Source organism: Psittacula echo (genome assembly GCF_963264785.1).
Source record: "Psittacula echo genome assembly, chromosome: 14".
NCBI classification, from domain to species: domain Eukaryota; kingdom Metazoa; phylum Chordata; class Aves; order Psittaciformes; family Psittacidae; genus Psittacula; species Psittacula echo.
In genome coordinates, this window is record NC_137750.1 from 361,485 (window position 1) to 385,440 (window position 23,956).

The 23,956-nt window shown below is 42.2% G+C and overlaps 1 protein-coding gene across 1 annotated transcript in view; it reads left to right on the plus strand.

Moving 5' to 3' along the window:
* FASN (fatty acid synthase) overlaps positions 1 to 23,956 on the plus strand; it is a 37,142-nt gene that overhangs the window by 10,539 nt on the left and 2,647 nt on the right. The window contains exons 11-40 of the mRNA XM_080629695.1: positions 333 to 427; positions 845 to 979; positions 1,272 to 1,475; positions 3,004 to 3,119; positions 3,568 to 3,743; positions 4,482 to 4,673; positions 4,958 to 5,038; positions 5,130 to 5,315; positions 5,626 to 5,805; positions 6,012 to 6,215; positions 7,580 to 7,890; positions 8,032 to 8,421; positions 11,087 to 11,251; positions 11,438 to 11,556; positions 11,661 to 11,815; positions 12,644 to 12,847; positions 13,847 to 13,997; positions 14,475 to 14,653; positions 15,232 to 15,351; positions 15,509 to 15,631; positions 17,209 to 17,429; positions 17,664 to 17,865; positions 18,724 to 18,875; positions 19,340 to 19,431; positions 19,592 to 19,743; positions 20,022 to 20,264; positions 21,693 to 21,881; positions 22,390 to 22,617; positions 23,038 to 23,258; positions 23,783 to 23,881. Of these exons, the coding sequence (XP_080485821.1) occupies positions 333 to 427; positions 845 to 979; positions 1,272 to 1,475; positions 3,004 to 3,119; positions 3,568 to 3,743; positions 4,482 to 4,673; positions 4,958 to 5,038; positions 5,130 to 5,315; positions 5,626 to 5,805; positions 6,012 to 6,215; positions 7,580 to 7,890; positions 8,032 to 8,421; positions 11,087 to 11,251; positions 11,438 to 11,556; positions 11,661 to 11,815; positions 12,644 to 12,847; positions 13,847 to 13,997; positions 14,475 to 14,653; positions 15,232 to 15,351; positions 15,509 to 15,631; positions 17,209 to 17,429; positions 17,664 to 17,865; positions 18,724 to 18,875; positions 19,340 to 19,431; positions 19,592 to 19,743; positions 20,022 to 20,264; positions 21,693 to 21,881; positions 22,390 to 22,617; positions 23,038 to 23,258; positions 23,783 to 23,881 (5,285 nt within the window). The remainder of the gene's footprint in view (positions 1 to 332; positions 428 to 844; positions 980 to 1,271; positions 1,476 to 3,003; positions 3,120 to 3,567; positions 3,744 to 4,481; positions 4,674 to 4,957; positions 5,039 to 5,129; positions 5,316 to 5,625; positions 5,806 to 6,011; positions 6,216 to 7,579; positions 7,891 to 8,031; positions 8,422 to 11,086; positions 11,252 to 11,437; positions 11,557 to 11,660; positions 11,816 to 12,643; positions 12,848 to 13,846; positions 13,998 to 14,474; positions 14,654 to 15,231; positions 15,352 to 15,508; positions 15,632 to 17,208; positions 17,430 to 17,663; positions 17,866 to 18,723; positions 18,876 to 19,339; positions 19,432 to 19,591; positions 19,744 to 20,021; positions 20,265 to 21,692; positions 21,882 to 22,389; positions 22,618 to 23,037; positions 23,259 to 23,782; positions 23,882 to 23,956) is intronic.

Genomic DNA, 23,956 nt, shown 5'->3' on the forward strand with positions numbered 1-23,956 from the left:
TGTCTCTGTTTCTATGAGTCAAACTTGCATATTCTCTCTCCTGTTCTAGCTCAGATTGCTAAGGGCAAGACAAAACAACTAATTCTGTAGCTTCTTCAAAAGTGTGTGGGTTCCCACCCCATCCCTTGATGGGATGGTACAAAGATACAGTCCTCTGTTCTTGTGCTCAATATCACAGTGATAAATGTCATATTAAAGCTATGTCCATCTTAATCCTTCCCAGTTTTGCAAAATACTGAGTTAAGTGCAGTGATTGTGCAGTTAAGATTGCCTCCCCTTATGAGGCTCACTGCTAGAAGCACTTGTGTTGTCCTGAGGTCTTCCTTCTGCAGGTCTGACATGGGAGGAATGTAAGCAATGCTGTCCTCCAAATGTGGTACCAGCCTGTCACAACTCAGAAGATACTGTTACTGTTTCGGGGCCTCTGGTGAGCAAGGAACTGATATGGTGCACACTGGAGTTGTGGTTGGGACTTGTGAAGTTCTGATTTGAAGAAAGATTGAAACTGAGTTAAAGCTCAGGTCCTTACAAAGGGAAGCTGGATTAACACGATGGGAGGGGACATGGTGCTTTGTATAAACTTAAACATGTGAATCTTCTATCAGGGAAAGTGATGATAGTACCTCAGTAAGCTAGTAATAGAAGATCTCTTTACACTGAATAGTCTTATAACCATGGGCATGATGACATTACTGTTAAGACTGAGAAGGGCAATAATCTCATCCCAGATATAACTCCCGTTAAGTGGCAAGTGATGAAGGCCATGAGGCGAGTACAGTGACTCATACAGAGCTCAAATACATTGTGAGCTTTTATTTTACTTCACTTATATTCTTCTTCTTAGGAGTCTGTGAATGAGTTTGTAGCTAAATTGAAAAAGAAGGGTGTGTTTGCAAAGGAAGTGCGCAGTGCTGGAGTCGCGTATCATTCGTATTACATGGCATCTATTGCACCAGTGCTGCTCAATGCCCTGAAAAAGGTAATGTTGCCAAACTATGGCTCACATGGCTTGTGCTTGTGCATTCGGATTTGGGTATATGTGATGCCGAGCTTAAGGGGCTCCTTTCTTTGGGAGGAGAACAAAATCTCTTGAAAAGCTTGTAGACCTCAGCGAGACCTGAGGTTTGAAGTCCTGTGGCCTCAAGTAGAAGGATATCCTGAGCAATCAAGCTGGGGAAAATGGCCTGCAAAAAGGAGGGGCTGCTTGATTTTTGCCTTATTGTTATCTATGACATGCAAGTGTTCCTCTTCTCCCCCTTCCTTGTCTGTAGGTCATTCCACACCCTAAACCTCGTTCAGCACGATGGATCAGTACGTCTATCCCCGAATGTCAGTGGCAGAGTGATCTGGCTAGGAGGTGCTCTGCAGAGTATCATGTGAACAACCTAGTGAATCCAGTGCTGTTCCACGATGGTCTGAAACATATTCCAGAGAATGCTGTTGTAGTAGAGATTGCTCCACATGCTCTTTTACAGGTATTATATTTGGTTGTGTTGGTCTGATGTTATATTGATATGCTGCTGCAGGAAGGAGATTGAGGATCTGAGGACTAGGGGATAAAGCCGCTTCTCCTCTTCTGTCCCCCCTCCCCAGTTCTGGGAACACTTTTTCCATCTAGGACTTTTGAGTGTCTCCCAGTTCTAACATTTTCTTGATAGGGGTATGGGGGTGGGACAGTGGTTTATGTTACTATTAACAAAAAAAAAAAAAAAAATTGTTGCTTTATTCATTGCCATGCATTTCAGATAGTTGATAGTCATCTCTCTGAAATGTGCAGTAAGAAAAGCACTTCCTTGTTTAGATCTAATGGAGAATGTGTGCAAAAATTGTGGTGGTGGAGAGATTAAAGACTAACAGGCCACCTCTGTGCAAAATTTATAATCACTGTCTGTACACTGAATTGGTTTGAGATTCTTGTCTTAGAAGTTGGTGACTGGGAGTGGTGTTTTCTCCTGTTCTCCAGACCAAGTAGCCTGAGATTACAGGAGCTTTCTTTCTTCATAAACTCCTTTCCCCTAATGATTAGATCATTGTTCCTTTCTCCTCACACTGTAGGAACTGATCTTTGTGGAATTAGCTTCATAGTAAAGGACGCAGAACACAAGGTGCATTAGGATGCACTTGCTCTGTGAGATCAGTGCTGTGATCTTGTGCCTATCACTTAAGACTTCAGTCTCTTTTTATTTGGTATGTGGCATGCAAGAGGACGAAAGTCTTAAGCAGAATCATAGCTAATTGTGAATCAAGTTTAATAGTTATACAGTGCTTCTGAGTTCCAGTCAGGGTATATTATTATGTCATGTTCGTGTTATTTATGCTTTGAAAGTGACTTGAACAGAGAATCAGAGCATAGCTTTTAAATTAGGCTGATCTTTTTCTCAATAAAAAGGTTATACACTTCATGTTAAAATGATTATACAGTCTGGACTCTAATGGAAGTGACTAAAGACTACATCAGCTGGGTTTGAGTGTTCTGGTTTTCTCTTCCCTCCCTTCCTTCTCTCATTTAAAGACTGTGTTATCAAATTGAAGAGAAGTTGCAAGTTGGGTCAGATGTTCAGGGCTGCATTTTTTTATTTTAATAGCTGTCACTTAGACAATGCACTAAAATGCTCCAGACTGCAAGGGGCTCCTGGGATTAAGGCTTAAATTGGGGAGGGGAGGAAGGGTGTGAGTGGGAGGCTTGAGAGGGGACGATCTTGCAGTTCCGAAAGTGCAACTTTTGATTCCAGTTGACAATCTGTCTTGGGAAAGGGAGATTTGTGTTTTGGCAGAATTTTACTAATGTTGCATAGGTTCTGCTTTACCAGATGCGCTACTTTTTGGGGTGCTGGAGGGGTGTTGTGCTGCCTTCCTCTTCCGTATTAAAATGGTACACATTCCAGCACCCAGCACACAACTCTTGGCACAGAAACAGCAGTGGTTTGAGAATTATAGAGAAAAAATCAGAAACAAAATAGTAGTGATGCCTTCCACCAGTGATTATGGACTCTACTTGACCAGGCTATCTTGAGGAGAACTTTGAAACCAACTTGCACCATTCTGCCTTTGATGAAGAAAGAGCACAAAAATAATTTGGAGTTCTTCCTAGCACAGACTGGAAAGATTCATTTAACTGGGTAAGGAGGCTAAGGGAGGAGGGTGAGAGAGGTCAGTTAGAGAAGAGACATAAATTCTTTCCTAGCATGCATGTTTTCACAAAGATTGAAATACTCCATCCACAAACCTGGAAAATGGAGTTTACATCTGTGCTTTACATGTTTAACGTTCTTGCTTATGAAGTATTGCCTTGGGGTAGAGACTGCTTGGGATGGGAAGATGCCTTTTAAAGAGGAATCCCATCTTAGGGGCCTAGGAACCTGAAACTATGTCTTGGAAATAAGCTTGGCATCTTGTAGACTGTTAGAATTACAGATTTGGCTGCAATAGATGCTCATGGTGCTCCTGGCAAAATCTCAGATGTGGAGCCTGAGACCAATTACTGTCTGACCTCTAAAGTACTATGATCATTTTCCTCACACCCCTGTTCCCCCAGACACATTGTCTTGATCCGTTTTGTCTTCCTAGGATAAAAGTTCTTGGAAATAACTTGTTCCCACTTGTGGCATACCCTGTCCCAGTGGGGACACCCCTTATTTCTCCATACATCAAATGGGATCACAGCCAGGACTGGGATGTTCCAAAAGCTGAAGACTTTCCGGCAGGTTCCAATGGCTCTGCATCTGCTTCAGTCTACAGTATTGGTGTGTTTGCCTGTCTGGTTTGTTTTTCTGTTTTTCTCTTTCCCGCTTTCCATCTGCATTTCTTCTGTTAAACTAGGAAAAAGGATACTCAAAGCAGCATTTTTTAAGCCATGTTCTTAATATTTTGTTTGAATTGAAAAAGGCTGGATGTCCTTCTGAAATGGTATGAAAGAATGTGAATAGAGCAGGAAACAGTTATGATTCAGACTTTCAGTAGTTTTAAGAGCTACATGTTGCCAGGCAGGATAGTTGGGGGAGCAATTAGAACCTCTTACAGACATTGAGGGGAAAATACCTCTTTATTAAGGTGTCTTTATTATTTTCATCCTGCTCTGTTGCGGAATGGACTCAGTCAGAGGTCAGTGTGATCAGACAAAGCCATTTATTATAGAAAACTAACTCTTTATATACTGTTTCTTAAAGTTGTTTGCACTAACTTGGCACACTGTGATTGGATACGTATCTTTAAGGCCCTTAACAACTAACATATAATTGGTTAAGCACAGGTGTGAGAACCTGACCTTCAAAGTTTTCCAACAGTCCTCAATTTATCAACTCAGTAAATTCCAGCTCCTTCTTATCTTGCTGGGATTCTTACTCCCAGTGCCTTGCTCCCATCCTCCTTCACCTTTTGTTGTTCCTTGGTTCATGTCGAACTCCACGTAGGCACTTGCTGATCTGGGTATGTGGCCATTCTTTGCCAGAAAATCATCCACACTGCTCTTTATTCTTTGCCAGATGTGAGTCCTGACTCTCCTGACCACTACCTGGTTGGTCACTGCATTGATGGTAGAGTCCTGTACCCAGCAACGGGATACCTGGTACTGGCTTGGAGAACTCTGGCGCGATCTGTTGGCATGGCTATGGAGCAAATGGCTGTTACGTTTGAAGAAGTCACAATTCACCAGGCAACTATCCTTCCCAAAAAGGGTGCGTGAGGAGTGCTGGTACAACTGCCAAACTGTAATGAAGGTGATGGCGGGGGGGGGAAAGAAATACAAGGGGAAAGTGAAGAGAAACACAGGAAGAAGACTATAGAGAATGCGACATAACTGACTGAATGAATTCACTTCTTTGTTCAAGTAGCACATGTTAGGGTCATATTTATTACATGTGTATGTTGAGTCTGGAAATGGTGAAAAAGAAGGCTCTGCTTGAGGGTGGTAGCAATGAATGATCTCATAATCCTGTCTTTTTTTCCATGTTTCTTGCAGGATCAGTACAGCTGGAGGTAAGACTCATGCCTGCTTCCCACTATTTTGAGGTGTCAGGGAATGAGAATTTGACTGTGAGTGGTAAGTCAAAGAAGTGTGAGTGCTCTGTCCTACTAAAATCCATTATGTATGCACATTTGGTGATTCTTACTCTTGCCACTGTACCCATCAGGGAAGATTTTCCTCCTAGAAAACACTGCTCTGAAGAACTTCCATAACCAGCTAGTTGACTTTCAGACTCAAGCTGACATGAGCTCAAAATCTGGCCTCTTGAAAGAAGACATTTATCAAGAGCTGCATCTGCGTGGATATAATTATGGACCAACTTTCCAGGGTGTTCTGGAATGCAATAGTGAAGGTGAATTTACTTTCTATAGAAGAATGATGAGCATGATTATAGTAATGATGAATATTTGATCTTTTAATTCTGTCAGTAGTCCACCTGACTGTGCTTTGTGTGGTAATTACACTTTGTGTGATAATGGAGAATAACCAAGAGTTCTGGCAGAACACTGGGAAAGCTGTTATCTCCAATGTGCAACTGACTGTTGGAGGTTACAGAGGAAGCTGGGTACATACTTCAGACTTTGTGTTTGATAAGCAGTGACTTCTGGCATCTGCTGAATGACAAAATCACAGTGACGTTTCCCTTTACTCTTCTTCTGCAGCAAGCACAGGGAAAGTTCTGTGGAATGGGAACTGGGTGACCTTCCTTGACACCCTGCTACACATGATGGTCTTAGCTGAGAGTGGGCGCAGTCTGCGCTTACCCACCAGGATTCGCTCGGTGTGTATTGATCCAGTGCTGCATCAAGAGAAGGTGTGCCAATACCAGGACAATGTAGAAGGTAACATTTCTCATGCTCGGGCTGTTATTAGTTGTTTTGACTGCTATGTGGATCAGTGTATGACTTCTTAAGAAGCAGGATGTACTTTGAGGGACACCTCTTGGTTTCTAAGCCATTCTGCAGCTTCTGTAAAGTCTGACATAGCACTGTTGAATAAAATGCTTGTAGTATTTGATGCAAACTTACATTTCTTTCCCATCTTTCAGCTCTTGATGTTGTTGTGGACCCCTGTCTTGGTAGCCTTAAAGCAGGAGGTGTTCAGATCAATGGTCTACATGCCTCTGTTGCACCACGGCGACAGCAGGAACGGATCCCTCCCACCCTGGAAAAATTCTGCTTTGTGCCCTATACTGAGAGTAACTGTTTGTCTTCCAGCGTTCATCTTCGTGCCTACCTGGAGCACTGCAAAGGTAGAGTGGGATTGTTTTCTTGTCACACTAGGGGAGACTTCCAGCCTGACAAATACATGAACAGGTTCTCTCAGATTAATTCACAGTATCCAAGAAACAAAGTGTTGGTCTCTGTTGAAGACTTCAACAGGGGTCCTATGTTTGTACACTTGCTAGAAGCTAAAAGCTACTTGTAGCTGAAGTAGAAGGACAGCGCTTTGAGCAACCTGATCTAGTGGAAGGTGTCTCTGCCTGTGGCAGGGGGGTTAGAGCTAGATGATCTTTAAGGTCCCTTTCAACCCCAACCCAAACCATTCTATGATCTCCAGAATGTGGGTTAGGAGTAAAACTGTGGGGAGGGGCATCAACCCATCTGTAACAACTGTCAATGTGGTGTCAAATGACACAACCCCCTCTGCAAGCAGAGGCACACAAATCATCTTTCAGGAGGAGCCCAGCCTAGTTGCTTCAAACACTGACAGGAGAGCCTACTTATTCAAGGCTTTAGCTTGTTTGTTTTGTTTTCCCCTGTGACCTGCTATGATGCATAAGCTTACATGTCTGTTCTCATTTGGCTGTGGGCATAACAGCATATCCAAGGAAGGATAAAGTGGTTTAGTAAGGCATGCCAAAAAAAACGTTGCGTTTGCTGCAAGAATAGGATGAACTTAATCTATTGTGAAACTGGTAGCCTAGTACAGTGCTCTTTGGATGGGGAGGCATCCACTCAGCTCATCACTTTAAGTGACTTTTCATCAAAGGAGGGGAGGGAAGTTATTAATATTTTGGCAGTTTTACTCTAATGATGAATTTGGTTGTATCTTGAGACAGCAATGTTGTCATTCTGCATTGGTAAAGTGTCCTCACACTCATCCTTTGATTTGGCAATAAATTTTAAAGATTTCTCTTTTTCTTCAGTGTCCAAATACTGCTCCCGATGTTAGTTATGTATGCTGCAGTGGAATTTTTATTTTCCATATTGCTGTTTCTGATCTCGGTCAGGATAAGTTCTTTTCCATCTAGTTATAAAGCAAAAAAGCATTTTAGTATTTTTGCTTCTGTGGAAACTTAACAATGTTTTTCCACGACTCCCTAAATCAGAAGTTTTCTGTTAGTTGCCTTCTTTGAGTCAAAGTCTTGCCACAGGTAATTTTGGTGGTTTATCCTGTCTTGCCATAAAACCTCCTGTTTGGGGCTGGAACTACTGCACAATACATACTAATATGAATGTTCTGGATCATGCACTGTCTTTGTGGTTGGGCTAACAATAGAAAATGCTGTGATTTGTGGTGCTGATCAGCTGGTGTAGCCAATGGAGGCAAAGAGGGAAAGAAAAATCTTCAGAAAATCTGATTCTTTGTTTTATTTCCCCTTCTATTCCATAGATCTTATCCAGAATGTACAGGCTAAGGTGGCGGTGCATGGGGTCAAATTAGTCATCCCTGGACTAGAAACTGCAGTAGCTGCTGCAGAGTCCTCACCCATACAGAAAGGCCTTCAGCATATCCTTGCTGAAATAGGCCATCTGGAACTGAATGGAAATCTCTCTTCTGAGCTGGAACAGATTGTGACTCAAGAGAAAGTGCATTTCCAGGATGACCCTCTTCTCAATGGGTTGCTAGATTCTTCAGAGTTGAAGACTTGCCTTGGTGTGGCATTGGAGAACATGACCAGTCACAGAATGAAGATAGTAGAGGTTAGCCGGAAGCCTGGAATGGAATCATAGCTAGTGTTTCCAGGTCTTCCTCTATCGTGATTGTGTACTTCTGTTGTTCCAGTTGTAATTCTGGATATCATTCATGTTTCAGCTTGGTTTCCCATTTTTCTTTTCTCACAGGCTCTTGCAGGAAGCGGACGTCTCTTCTCTCGCATCAAAAGCATTCTGAATGCTCAGCCCCTGTTGCAGGTGGACTACATTGCCACTGACCGCATCCTGAAAACTCTTTCAGATAGTGAAACAGAGCTACAAAATGCTGGAGTTTCTGTTAGCCAGTGGGATCCATCTTGCCTTCCCTCTGGAAATCTGGCCAATGCTGACCTGGTGGTATACAATTGTTCAACAACTGTCATAGGGAATACCACTGAAATTCTCTCTAACTTGGCAGCTGCAGTGAAAGAAGGGGGGTTTGTTTTGCTACACACTCTTCTTAAAGGAGAAACTCTTGGAGAAATTGTCAGTTTCCTTACAAGTCCGGATCTACAGCAGAAACACAGCTTCCTGAGTGAGGTAAGCCTCCTGTAAGGACAGATAATTTCTGTGGATAGTCTGGAGTCTTCTGCTTGCAGATGCTTTTGTGACGAAAATTGAGTAGACATTACCTACATGACTTTCCACTGAGGTCCTCTGCAGGAAAATGTAATAAACCCTTCTTCAAAACAGAGTTGTAAATTTCTACATATTAGGTTGGGAGAGTAAACTCTGAGTTTAGTCAGGAAAGCTTTTCTTAATGCCTTGAAAATAATTCCTTGTCATTTGTGTATCTGTATAATCTGTATGAAAACACTGGCCAGAACAATTCCTTTATAGCTAAAATAATGTGCTGCATTTTGGGGTGGAGTACAGCTTTAAACCTGTAGGATCCTAAAATCCTCAGTGTCAGAATCTCTCTCTTCCTTTTGGTATCACTGCTGGGAATGAGATGTTACAAACTGTTGAGGTTCTAACACTGAAGTGCTCTCACAAAGGAAGGTTTTTCTCATGTTTGTTTTTCTTTGGGTTTTTTGGGGGTTTGGGTATTTTTTGTGGGTTGTTTTTTTGTTGTTGGCTTTTTGCTGGTTTGGTTTGGTTTTTTTTTTCTTTTTTCACTTTCTTCCTTGCCTTTCTCCCCACTTTCTCTGGTCCCATAATGAGATACAGCAAACTAAGCCCTTGGGGTGTGGGGAGCAGCTGCGTGTCCACTTTATATCTGCAAACCAGTACATCATGCAGATGAAGTAATGCCAATGCTGGCACAAGAGAGGGAGATTGAATGGCTAGGGTAAGGGTAGGAACTGGGACATCACATTCTCTTGGCAGCTGTTAGACTAAGCAGTAATAGGAGATGGCCCCTCTACAGGACACATGCATTCTTCCCAGTTTGAGAGGGTGTAGCCTCTCATCTCTTAGAATCATGGAATAGTTAGGGTTGGAAAGGACCTTAAGATCATCTAGTTCCAACCCCTCTGCCATGGGCAGAGACTCTTCGCACTAAACCATGTTGCCCAAGGCCCTGTCCAACCAGGCCTTGAACACCGCCAGGGATGGAGCATTCACAACTTCCTTGGGCAGCCCATTCCAGCGCCTCACCACTCTAATCTAATCTAATCTAAACTTCCCCTGTTTAAGTTTGAACCCTTCTTTTGGAGTAAGAAGAGAGTAGCACTTCTAATAGTTTTAACTTTTTTTTTGTCTATAATTCCGGAGTGTGGTATTTGGATTTTGAATTTTTCAGTAACCTGGATTTCAGCTGTTCACTTTTTGCAAAGGTTTTGAAAAGAAAAGGGTAAGTTTCTCAGCTTTGTATCTTACCCAGTGAAGGGTAAAAGGATAAAAAGAAAATCCTGAGATGCTTCTGAACCTGATAACTTAAAACCTAGATCTGTTGTGTCACTAGTCTCATATTAGCAAATCCCTTGGATAAGATACATGCAAGTTGAATGCATCTTCTCTAAGGAAAATGATATGACACAGGCAAGTGAGCGGGACTTAATATAGTTCTTGAAGTTTTCTAGATAGGGACACTGACCCTAGTCCTTGATACAAGTGATCATGCTGTAAAAACCTGCTGTTTTGTGCCTGGCATAGGAAAAGCAAATGGATGCTTTTCTAGGAGCCTGCAGTTGTTTGCATTTCATTCAGACAGTGGAGCTTCAGTATTTCTGGATATGCCATATGTGCATTATAATTGTTTTTCCGAAATGCCATTTCATCTAACTTAAGTAAGTGTGTAGATGCTTCATGTTTCCTCTGTTACACTTTAGTTTTTCTGTTGCAGACAGGGCTTATGTGACATAAACTGGTAACATCTAAGCTCAGTGTTTCCACTTGTATTGTTTTCTGCATTGGAATCTGTGTATTGTGTTTGACTGTGGAGGTGTGCCTTACTGCTGGAATTAAATTCTAGACACTTTCAATATCCTATAGGATTTGACAGCATGGTCACCGCTTGTTTTTTTGCACACCCTGGTAGTGTGGTAAAACTAGTTCCCTAACCAGGGCTTCAAGATACTTGTACTACTGCATTCTGAGGATCTTTTAGGGAAAGAGTAGTCTAGACATGAGTAAAATACTGTTGTGTTAATCAAATATATATTTGTACTGAGACAATACAGAATAGATGCCAAGATTTCACACAAAAGCAAGAAAGAGCACCTCCCGTATGTAGACAGGCTGAGAAAGTTGGGGCTGTTCAGCCTGGAGAAGAGAAGGCTGCGTGGAGACCTCAGAGCAGCCTTCCAGTATCTGAAGGGGGCCTACAGGGATGCTGGGGATGGACTCTTCATCAGGGACTGTAGTGACAGGACAAGGGGTAACAGGTTCAAACTTAAACAAGGGAAGTTTAGATTGGATCTAAGGAAGAAACTCTTTACTGAGAGGGTGGTGAGGCACTGGAATGGGTTGCCCAGGGAGGTTGTGAATGCTCCATCCTTGGCAGTGTTCAAGGCCAGGTTGGATGAGGCCTTGGGTGACATGGTTTAGTGTGGGGTGTCCCTGCCCATGGCAGGGGAGTTGGAACTGGATGATCTTAAGGTCCTTTCCAACCCTAACTATTCTATGATTCTATGATTCTAAGATGAACGGTGCCTGTTGTTCCTCATGAAGCCGTCTTTGAGGAAACTCAACATTAAGTATAGATGTGACTTGTATTTTTAGCTGGCTTTCCTGTTAATTGTTGGTTTACCTGATTTGACAGGCACAGTGGGAGGGCTTATTTGGCAAAGCCTCACTGAATCTGGTTGCTATGAAGAAATCGTTCTTTGGCTCAGTTATTTTCCTGTGTCGCCGGCAAGCCCCTGCCAAAACACCCATTTTTCTGCCAATAGATGAGACTCATTTTATGTGGGTTGAATCCTTAAAGGTGAGAGTTTGTGTCTTGGGTATCTGAATTTCTAAATCATTACATTTTCTAAATGAGGTATTTAGCAATGCTTGTGTGAGTTCAGTTACTTTTCTTAAAATAGAAGTGACTCATCTCTGCCTTAAGATATGAGGGCTATTTCCTTTCTGTGGTTCCTAGTAAAACAGTTTGGGGCTTGTCCTGTAGGAGGTCTTGGCTGACCCATCAGAGCAGCCTGTGTGGTTGACTGCCACCAGTTGTGGGAACTCTGGAATCTTGGGAATGGTGAACTGTCTCCGCCTTGAAGCAGAAGGCCACAGAATCAGGTCTGTAAGCATGCCTTTGAGTCTTAGTTGGATGTGAGCTACTTTGTGTTAGCTTCTTTTTAGGCTATAGCAAAACAAATAAAATGACAACTCTTGGCTTCTAGATGTGTGTTTGTTTCCAACTTGAACCCTTCATCAGCTGTCCCACCCACAAGTCTCTCTTCCCTGGAGATGCAGAAGATTGTTCAGAGGGACCTTGTGATGAATGTGTACCGTGATGGAAAGTGGGGCTCCTTCCGGCATCTCCCATTGCAGCAAGGTAATGCCTTTGAGGTCTGAAGATCACTTGCAGGGCCTTGAGTCTGAATGAACTTAAAATTGAAAATTAGTAGCTACTGTTGCTACAACTATTTTTATTATTATTTTTTAAATGGATAAATTGGAATTCTTCTGCTCCAGCTCAGAGTGAACAGTAGCATATTCTGGTGCCAGCAAGAGGGATGAGCCCTTTAGAATATGGGTAGCATTGCAGGGTAAGAAAGGGCTTTCTGGAGAGCAAATGGAAGAGGAGGTAGCAATTACACAAGGAATTTACTAATTCTGGAAAGTGTGTGCCTGTATGAATGTGTGTAAAGTTCTCATTGTAGAATCATAGAATCAACTAGGTTGGAAAAGACCTTTAAGATCAAGTCCAACCATTACCCCAGGACTGCCAAGGCCACCACTAAGCCATATTTCTCAGGGTCTCATCTACATGTTTGTGAACACTTCCAGGGACAGTGACTCCAGCACTGCCCTGAGCAGCCTGTTCCAATGCCTGAACACGCTCTCGGGGAAGAAATTTTTCCTAATCTCCATCTAAACCTCCCCTGGCACAGCTTGAGGCCGTTTCCTCTTGTCCTGTCACTTGTTACTTGGGAGCAGAGACCGACCCCACCTCACTACAACCTCCTTTAAGGTAGTTGTAGAGAGCAATAAGTTTCCCTTAAGCCTTTTCTTCTCTAGACTAAAACCCCCAGTTCCCTCAGCCATTCCTCATAAGAATAAAACTTATTCCCAAGAATAAGTCTTAATAAGACTTAATCTCCAGACCCATCACCAGCTTTGTTGCCCTTTTCTGGACCTGAAATTGTTCCTTCTTCTACAGGACAGCCTCAGGAGCTGACAGAATATGCCTATGTAAATGTATTGACTCGTGGAGACCTCTCATCTCTTCATTGGATTGTCTCCCCGCTTCAACACTTCCACACAACAAATCCCGATGTTCAACTCTGCAAAGTCTATTATGCAGCTCTCAACTTCCGGGACATTATGCTGGCCACAGGAAAGCTTTCTCCGGACGCTATTCCTGGTGAGTTAAAAATACACTAGAAGAAAATGCAGGTTTCTATTGCTCTTCTAAAATTTATTTGCATAATCTCCTGAATGTTAGTTATGCACTGTGTAAAGTGTATATCAGGCTTTGTTTAGCAGGAAAGCATACTTTTGAAAAGGAGGTATAACCCTGCTGCAGTACATCCCAAAACTCCTCTAAGTTCTACTTCCAGTTGCAGTCCCATTTTTTCATGTAGCAGTACTAATAAACCTTACTGTGAGGAAACACTACCAGCCCCATTGCATAGATACCAAGTGTGATGTGAAAAATCTTGGTGGAGGTTCCAGAGAAGGACAAGGTACATACCACAGTGAAAATGTTGAAGTTTTGTGCTGCCGTGCTACTGGACATGGTTTGGTTTTAGGGGAGAAAAATGCAAAGTGAAATAATCTCTGGTCTGCAAAATGAAGGTGATAATATCTTGCCTCACTGCAAGTTAAGAATTAATGCAATGTCTATTAAATGGATTTAAAGCTCTGTTTAAAGGAGAGGGGGTTGAATGTGTGCATTTGGAGATTCTTATGGGCAACTACTAGGGCCTGATATCCTTTCATGACTTGAGATTAGTCTCTACCGAAAAAGTTAGTGTTTGCAAAAGAATAACGTATCTCAATATATTTTTGCTGTGATGCTGTCTAGTTTATGTATCATTCTTACTTGGAGGTAAAAATTGCCTCTGAAACAAGAAGTTTCCATGACACTTCTCAGATGAAAACTGGAAACTGAAGCAATATCATCAAGGATAAAGAGTAAGATTTAATGAGACCATGTCCTTTTCTACTACTTTTGTAGCGAGAAATTAACTATGGTGGCTTACAAACTGTGTGCATAGTAGACAAATCCCAGCACTTTTTCTGCCTGGGGGTTCTAATTTTTGGGGCCCACAGTGGTAGTACATGCTTGACCTAAAAATTCTTGACCGAGGGATTTTTAAAAGAGAAATAGCCTTTATAAAAGATGATAATGTTCTTTCAGGTAACTGGGCTTTGCAGCAGTGCATGCTGGGCATGGAGTTCTCAGGACGGGACCTGGCTGGAAGAAGGGTGATGGGATTGCTGCCAGCAAAGGGACTAGCTACAGTGGTAGACTGTGACAAGAGATTTCTATGGGAGGTGCCTAAAAACTGGTAGGTCCACTTCTGTCTTCTGGTGTGTGGTTTAGATTTGCCTTCCTGCCTGAAGGCTGATGACAGCCCTAATCAGACCAGAGTAATGCACAGTGGGTAGATTCCCCACTGGGAAATGGTAACAGAGTTAGTCTCCTGAGCAGCTGTAGGATTTGGCTTAGATTCACTGCAGGAGTTGAGCGTTAGTTTTTGTATAGTGGCTTGCACAGGTTCTTATCTCCTTCTTAGGCCCTTAGATGAAAAAGTGTAAATGTTTCTCAGTCATGCAGCAGACTGCCACAGCTGCCAAGAGTTTCATCCTTCAGCAAAAATATTTTGGTAACTAAGCAGTAACATAACCAACACCAAAATCCCAGTGTATGTGTGAGCTATCTTAGCAGTTTAACCTTTCCATTGAAGAAAAGCAAATTTCATCAGAGAATCTAGTAGTCTTCTCCAAGGCTAAAGATACCTTCTCTCTTTCACTTTGCTGCTTAGGACTCTGGAAGAAGCAGCTTCAGTGCCTGTGGTTTATGCCACTGCTTATTATGCTTTAGTGGTTCGAGGTGGTATGAAGAAGGGTGAGAGTATCCTTATTCACTCTGGCTCAGGAGGTGTTGGCCAAGCAGCCATTGCCATTGCCCTGAGCATGGGCTGCCGTGTCTTTACTACTGTAGGTGAGTACTGAGGGTCCAGTGTCACAGGGGAAAATCAAATAAAATTTATATATATAAGAAATAATAATTCATAAAAGAGGAAATTGTGTGTGTTTATATATATAAATACATATTTGCATATGTACTTTTTCCTTCAATATGATCTCTATAACTTTGATCTAGTTTCTAGACTGAAAATGGGATACATGGTAAATACAGCTACAGACTGCTTGAAACTTCAACAGCACAGACAAATTTATATACCTCTGTACACTATATAATGAAAATGTGGAAGAATATTAAGGCTACTTCATTTTAAATTCAGTAATATGGTAAAAAAATGTCTATCCGTTGCAAGGCTTGATCTGTTTCTAGTCCTTGCTCCAGCTCATAAATGAGCAGTAATAACTAGACAGCCTTTGTCCTAAGGTTTGACACCTTGAGAGCTTGAGAGCTTTGAAACAAGTGCTTGATGGCTGCTCAGACTTAGTCCTTTGGAAAAGACATGCAGATGAAAATGGGTTGATTTATCATTTAAAAAAACAGACATACACAAAAAAAAGAATACTGGCATCATTCAGCCTTTCTTTTACTTTCAGGCTCCGCTGAGAAGCGTGAGTATCTCCAAGCAAGATTCCCACAGCTGGATACCAATAGTTTTGCCAGCTCCCGAAATACTACCTTTGAGCAACATATACTGCGACTTACTAATGGAAAAGGTAAGAGCAAGAAATATTTTTTCCTTCTTTTGTCAGCTATGCCTCATTATGCAGTTGCAGTTTCTAAAGATAAAATGAGTCTCTAGAAAGCAGGGTTGGGCTGTCAGCAGAGTTCAGAGTTGAGTTTATTAAATAGTTGCTTCTCCTTTCATTGCAGGTGTGAACCTCGTGTTAAATTCCTTGGCAGAAGAGAAGCTCCAAGCCAGTTTGCGTTGTCTTGCTCAACATGGGCGCTTTTTGGAAATAGGCAAATTTGATCTGTCTAACAACAGTCAGCTTGGTAAGGTGGGGCGTTGGGAAATAGATCTCATTAGGCTTAAGCAAACATGACAGCACAACCTATATACTATCTTAACACAGACTGATCTTCAAAGTTAGAGAAGCTTTTAGCTGGGATACTTTTATCACTAATGATTTATGTAGTCTTTCAACAAATACCTTTTGGAGGAGCATAAAACATGTAAAATAATTCTCTTCTTCAAAGTCTTTGTTTAAAATCAGCGTAGGACATGTTGCCCACAGTGTTTGAATAGGAAAGTAGTAAGAAACAGCATTTATTTCACATGGCACTGTTTACCACTGTGTCTGCTACATTATAGATTTCCTAGATCTGTTTGACTGAGAAACTTTTTGGGATGTCACGTATCCATTTGTGATAGATGAGTGCATTGTAAAACTTAGCAAATGAAGTTCATAGCTCCACAAGCTGCAGTTTTGTCCTCTTGTTCTGGGTAAACTTAATTAGTGAAAGTTAATGGAATTTTTGAGACAACTAGAGAGAACCTGATTTTGAGAGAACCTTAATTTGTTGTTTCACTAAGTATCTGTGCCATTTTGAATAGAATGTGATAGTTCTGGTTGGAGGGGACCTGCACATTTGAGTACCTTCCTATTGTTTTTAAATTGCGGGGCCCAGAACTGCGCACAGAGCTCCATGTGAGGCTGCACCAACAGTAAATGCAGCAGGACAGTCACCTTTTGCCCAGCTGTTTCTACTGTGTCTGGCAAACTCCAGGATGCAGTTTGCCCTCTCAGCTGCCAGGGCACAATGCTGGCTTCTATTGAGCCTGCTGCTAACCAGTTCTCTGTAGTCACTTTCTGCAGAGCTGCTCTCCAGCCAATCCTCTCCTAACTTGTAATCCTCTCCAATCCTCTCCTAACTTGTATCTGGCATTATTTGGTCTCAGGTACAGAATCTGGCATTTGTTCTTGTTAAATTCCCTGTCATTGATGAATGCCCAATGTTCCAGTCTGTCCAGGCCCCTCTGCAAGGTGTGTTGTTTCTCAAGAGAGTCAATAGCACCTCCTAGTTTTTGATGGCATCAGGGGCAAGATTTAACTTGATTTCTCCTGGATGGCAAAACAAATTCAAATGTGTTAGTGAAAATTAACAAGTATGTTCTCCTGTTGTAGAATGATTGCATATAGCAAGTGTTGACAGTCTCTTTACATTTTGAGAGATCCTAGCATTTTGGAAAACTTCCTGTGAGGAAGAATTTCCTGTGGAGATGGACAAGGATGTACATGGGGTTCTCACTCCTCTATGACTAACTCAGCTAGACACAAAATGTCCTTTTCAGTATCAGACTGACCATATTATAGCTTGTCCTCTTGATACACAATTTTTGTGAGTAGAGTTTCTGTTAAACTGGTCTGCTTGTAAGAGAACAACCCAATTAATACAGCATTTAGAGTGTATATGCAAGAATGAATTTGGGAAATGCTGAATTCTAGCAACTAACTGCTTTACTCCTGAGTCTTACTTTACTGACCTATAAAGAAACGTTTCTGAAGCAGATGACAGACTGTTTTGAAATGTCAGCCAGCATCAGGTCATAACCAAGTTGCTTTTTCTAGGAATGGCTCTCTTCCTCAAGAATGTGGCATTTCATGGGATCCTACTAGATGCAGTCTTTGAGGAAAATCAACAGTGGGAAGTAGTATCAGAGTTGTTGAAGAAAGGCATAAAAGATGGTGTGGTAAAACCCCTGAGGAGTACAGTCTTTAACAAAGAAGAGGTAGAAGCTGCCTTCAGGTTCATGGCACAAGGAAAACATATTGGCAAAGTTATGATCAAGGTAATGAGATAATGACTCTGATTCTCATCCTCTGTAGGTGACTGTATTGGATATTTTTGATCCAGTTCCAGCTGAAGTTGAATAACTGGGGCAGCACGGGGTGATTATTTCTACTGCAGACATTGTAACAGGTGTTCCATGGGTGGCTGGAGGAGCCGGGCCTGGAGCAGGAGGTTCAGGAGTGACATCTGGGGGCAGCTCATCTGAACTGTGTTTTTTCTGCACGGGGAGCAGGTCCAGGAGGAGGAACTGGAATCTCCTCTGAGAAGGTCTGACCCGGTTAAAATCTCTGCCATCTCCCGAACCTCCTGTCCACCTACCAAGTCTTACATCATCACAGGGGGCCTAGGAGGATTTGGGCTTGAGTTGGCACAATGGCTAGTTGAGAGAGGAGCGCAGAAGCTCATACTGACATCTCGTTCTGGCATCCGAACTGGTAAGCAAAACAGGGAACATGGCTGCCTTTCAATAGATCTGAGTTTGTAGTTTCTTTCCATTTTTAAAGTGTCCTATCAGCAACTAATAGTGTCTTGATCTCTTTCTTTTCTCTCATGTATGTATTCTCTTACTTGAAACAAGCCCCTTTAGTTCCAAAGGAGGAAGTAGCTTTTAACTTCTTTTTCAACTACTTCTTCCCTCTTTTTTTTTTTGTTTATGCCTCCCAATTCTGTCAACCCATTTTTTCCCTTACCCAGGATTTTTTCTTCAGCCTTACTTTTACCCCCTCTACGAAATCTGCGTCTTGCTACCTCACTGACTTGTTCCGTAGCTGTAGCATGGGAGATCACATGCCACAAGGAAGGACCACACAAAACTCTGTCACTCAAGTTTTGTGTGGATGCTTACATTTGCTCCTCCAGATAGCTGATCTGTAAATATGTGCCCTATTATCTGATAACATCAGTAAGCATTTTTATTCAGTTTTAAGCCATTAGTTTGATTACAGTTGCGGAATTGAGATTTCTTAGTAGCGGTAGCCTTTTCACTCTTTCCTCATACAAATTCAGTCCACATAATTCTCTGTCTCTACAGATTTCTTTCCATTGATAAGTTCCCAATTGCACCACTTGTTCAAACACCTAGATTAGCTGTTTCTACTTCTCAAGTTCTGGTTGTGCTACTATAATCTGTTGCCTCACTCTAGCTGTTTTGTCCAAATTTCTGCTTGTAGCTGAATCGGGTATTATTTATCTATTCAGTTCCTATCTAGTCGGAAAACAGTAAGAAGCAGGTTAACCAAAGCGTTATGGTTTGAATGCTTCATCCCAGGCACTGTTCACCTTTATTTTTATAGGCTATCAGGCTCAACGTGTTAGGCAGTGGAAGGCACTGGGAATCCAGGTATTGGTATCTACCAGTGATATTGCAACACTAGAAGGAGCACAGCTATTGATAGAAGAAGCTTTGCAGCTTGGTCCAGTTGGAGGCATCTTTAATTTGGCTGTGGTAAGTGACTTGTAAGAGAGAAAGAGCAGCCATTCAAGTGGCTTTTTTACTGAGGCCAATCAGGCTTCATACAGTTTTAGATCGCATCTCTGCGTTTCAAAGGACACTGCTTTGGCCTTACCTGATGACTAAAGGCCTTAAAGGTCTGGCCCCTTGACCTGGGAAGCAACTTGTATGTGGCCAGCGATTTCAGTTGACAAATGTTGCCTGAGACCCCTGGGGACAAGAAAAGTCCCACAAAGAACTTGACAGCTGAAGGCTGCAGTGACAGTACTGAAAAAAGCAGGCTTACCAAGAGCCATGTTGTCCTAGTCATTTTGGGACATTCAGGGTATGTCTGTACTGTAAAGTTACACAAAAGCATTGTGTAGTGATATGCTCTCGTATCTTAAGCCATGTGGCCAATTTAAATGGAAAAATGCACTTTTTTTTTTTTTTTTTTTCTTATTCTCCCCTCCCCACAGGTCCTGAGAGATGGTATGATTGAAAACCAGACCCCAGAATTATTCTGGGAGGTCAACAAGCCCAAGTATTCAGGCACCCTTCATTTGGATTGGTAAGTGTCTGTAGAAGGGACAAATATGTACTGCTTTCGTGGTCACAGAGCTAATAAAACTTGAAGTGGTTTTAAAAACTGAAGTCTTGCCCTAGTCTTCCACAGTGACAGAGTTAGCAGGCTTTTCTGATGAAGTTTCTCTCTCCTGCTCTATTCCAAGGGTGACTCGTAAGAAGTGTCCAGACTTGGACTATTTTGTTGTGTTCTCCTCTGTAAGCTGTGGAAGAGGAAATGCTGGACAAAGTAATTATGGCTTTGCCAATTCTACCATGGAGCGTATTTGTGAGCAGCGGCATCACGATGGACTGCCAGGTAAGACGACTTTACTGATTGCACAGAATCATCTTTCTCTCCAAATATCCAGAGGAGAACCAGCTCACCAGAAATTTGTGCCCTTGTCTGGATATTGAATGTTGAAGGCTATTTCCTCTCCTAGCTGTTACCCTAAGTCATTCATGTGTGAATATTGACCATTTAACAGAACAAAGGAAATGCAGGCCTTCACTTAGCTGGTTTTTAACTCCCTTTTGTTGCTGCCTCCTGCTTTAGTTAGTTGTCTAGTGTGTTCTTTCTTCTGATTTCTTCTCCAGGCCTGGCAATCCAATGGGGAGCCATTGGTGATGTGGGCATCCTTCTTAAGACAATTGGAGATAAAGAGATTGTGATTGGAGGAACCATTCCACAGCAAATCAATTCATGCCTGGAGGTGCTTGACATCTTCCTGAATCAGCCTCATCCTGTCATGTCTAGTTTTGTCCTAGCAGAAAAGGTCTCTGTGAAAACTGAAGGAGGCAGTCAGCGGGATCTTGTAGCAGCTGTTGCTCACATCCTGGGTAGGTGCTCTCAAACAAGCACTGCTGGGCAGTGTCTACCGTCTCAGTGCTTTTGGAAATCAGTGATGCCGCTGTAGATGCTCTATTCAGCATCTCCTGATTTCCTGTGCTGTGGGAGTGGTGGGGGACTGTTTGTTTCCTTTACGCTGCTGCTTCTCTCCAATAATCAATTCATTTCTTGACCTTAGTGTATTTACATACATACACACATACCTAACTGTCTTGGGTTTTCTTTAGAGTGGACTGGCACCTTGCTCCAAATGGAGAATCAACATGAACAGCCCCGAAGAGCAAAATTCTGGGACAGCACATGATAGAGCAAATACATGACTAACTTTTAGTACTATTGCAGCTTTCAAACATTCACCTTGGGATGTCCTTATGCTGCAAAAAGTAGCTTTTATGTATTTAGTGTATTCTCTCATCAGCTGTCATTCTATGTGAACATACAGTAACCATAGCTTTACTATGTGTTACAAGAAGTGCTGTGTCCTGGCTGTTTTGAACCTCGTGAATTTTACCATTGTCCCCTCTTCTTGTGCTGAAAGTGAATAATCTCTGTCAACTCTGTTGTCTCTTTTGTGCAAAGAAGCATGTACTGCTTCTTTGTTTTCCACCAAGAGAGATATTGATACATTAAAGGCAGTCTCCTGAGTATTACTGAAGGAACTGTGGGCAGTCAGACAAGTCTGACCTTGCAGAACAGACGTGGCTTTGAGAAGTCATGGGAAAGCATCTGTACTAGCTGTAGGGTTAGTTTGGAAGGAGAGACTGTGTGAAGGCAAAAAAGGAGGAAGCTAGTAAGAAGGTTAATGGTGGGAGCATGGCAACATGGGGCACCAGAAGGTGGAGGTGGGGAGGAAGAGCTGTAGATGCAAGTGTTGTTATGAGAAGACTTTTACAGGTAAGGAAAGGGTAAGAGACTTGAGCAGTGTGAAAATTGAAGAGGAAAAGGGAATGAAGACTAGAGGAATTGCCTTCTCCAGTGTGATAGACTTCAAGTGTTGCAATCAATCATTGTCAACGGTTTTGTCTCATGCTGTAGCTGAGGGTTAGTTGTGTTAGAACTGCAGTTTCAGTTAGAGCCTGCAGTAGGTGAAATTCCTCTAGCTGACTGTTCTGAACTTGATCTAGAGCTGTAGTGACAAAGTTCACACCTATTTAGCTGGGACTGATATATCCCCTGTCATCCCTGTCATAAAAGCTGCACACATTTAACATGTACTCTAAAGACAAGATCCTATATGAGTAGATTGGATGTAGGTCGTAGAAGAGGTGACTTGTTGAAAGCATTAAATGATCCTAAAATGTAATTTTCTAGCTGCAGTTTATTCAGGTTTCAGGAGAAAGGAGGTTGAGAAGAAAACTGCATGAGGCTTACAGCTGAAAAGAAATTGGCCTTTTATTGGTGTGCTCTTTTTTTCTCAGGTGTCCGTGATGTGAGTAGTCTGAATGCTGAGAGTACCTTGGCAGACCTGGGCTTGGATTCCTTGATGGGTGTGGAGGTGCGCCAGACACTGGAGAGAGACTACGACATCGTTATGACCATGAGAGAAATCCGACTTCTTACAATCAACAAACTGCATGAACTTTCTTCCAAGTCCAGGACAGCAGAGGGTATAGTGCCTGCACTGGGGTTGCTGACAGTCACCTGAATGCAAATAATTAAGCTTCCAATCAGTTTCTTTCATCTCTAGTGACATAAGCCTCAAATAATGAAATAAGGTTATAGCTGAAAGGCTTTTAAGTGACAGACATGTCACTGAAGTGCATTGGGCACTGGGGTCAGGCCCATTAGTTCTGGGAGCAGGGTATAAGAAAGAGTGTGAAAGCTGCTTTCTTGCCTGGCTTGTATCTGCCTGTATGAGTACTCCTCTGCAGCTGTGTGCAGGATGCAGTTTGAGACCTTTTACCTGTCTAAGGAGTAAACAATGTAATGTCATGCTTACTGTAAGCTAAAAGCATATGCAGTTGCTGAAGAAGATCTCTATCTGTGCCCTGATGGTTTAGTGAGCCAATGGGCTAATCCAGAGCAGCCTTAAGATTCTCCTTCAGGACTATGAGTGTGTGACCAAGACTGATCCTGAATCTAGTTGTATTTTGTCTGATGTGCTTCCCTTCAAAGAGCTAAAGCCATCCCAACTGATGAAGACAGGCCCAGGCAAATCTCCAAAACTAGATTTGAACAACTTGTTGGTGAACCCAGAGGGGCCAACAATCACCCGCCTCAATGATGTTCAGAGCACAGAGCGCCCTCTTTTCCTTGTTCACCCCATTGAAGGATCTGTTGCAGTTTTCTACACTCTCACCTCCAGACTTCATATACCCTGCTATGGGCTCCAGTGCACAAAAGGTATCTCAGTTCATCATCTTGAATCTGTAAAATAACATTCTGATTTTTGGTTGCCTTATAGAGATAGCTTTGCTTCTAGATCTTAAACTCTTGAGGTTAAAGTATCAGTACCTATAGCCTGCACAGGGTCATGTCAGACTTCCCCAAATAACAAGAGAAGTACTAGGTTAGATTATTTATGGGTAAATGGAACAATTGGATGTTGCAGAGTCCCTGCCAGCAGACAGACATACAGGAGAAAAACAAGGCATGCTGTTCTACCTGTCTTTGGAAAGCAGCAACATTACTATTCTTTGTCCAAAATGTTAAGTTGCTAACCATAATTCAGAAACCGACCTTCAACAAAATAACCTGGATGTTTCCACCTATCTGGCAGTGTCTTTCAATGGAGTCTGTTTCTAACTTGTTTCTGTGTTCTAGCTGCTCCCTTGGACAGCATACAGAGCCTGGCAGCCTATTACATTGACTGTATGAAGCAGATACAACCCGAAGGACCTTACCGCATTGCTGGGTATTCCTTTGGTGCCTGTGTAGCCTTTGAAATGTGCTCCCAACTGCAAGACCAACAAAATGCTTCCCATGCACTCAACAATCTGTTCCTCTTTGATGGGTCTCATTCCTTTGTGGCAGCATACACTCAGGTAAGAGACACAAAGAAAATCTATTGTCTAGGGATCATCGTGTGTCAGGGCTCACATTCTAAGATCCTACTGCTTTAGATATGAATATCTGAAAAGCTGACAGATGTCTTGACAGGGGAGTTGGGAGACGGCTGTAAATAGTGGATGCTTAGGAATGGCTGAAGGATGGAAGCATATGGGGGGTGGTCTTTATTAAATGGTGAGGGCTAGGACACAAATGTTGCTCTTGCTATAATGAATCGTAATATTAGTATGTTTCTGGAAGATCCTAGAGCCTGCAAGACAAGATCCTTGTGTAGGGGTGCTAGGAAACCTTACTTAAGCATTTCCTTACATTTCCATTGTACTTTCTATAGGATACTAGGCTCTTGGCAATTGCCACCAGTGGATCTGTCCTCATGGGATCTTTATTCCACACCCTAAGCCTTTTTCGTTTTTTTTTTTCTCCCTCACCTTTTCCTGGTTCAAAGCCATTTGTTCTGTAATGGTTTTTATCATGTTCACATTTTATTCTTCTCTTACAGAGCTACAGAGCCAAGCTGGCCCAAGGAAATGAGGCTGCATTGGAGACTGAAGCATTGTGTGCCTTTGTTCAGCAATTTACAGGCATTGAATATAATAAGGTGATGTTGGTTTGTTTGGGGTTTTTTGTATCTTTATGTTTCACAAGAGGGCTGTGGTTTTCTGTTTAACAGATG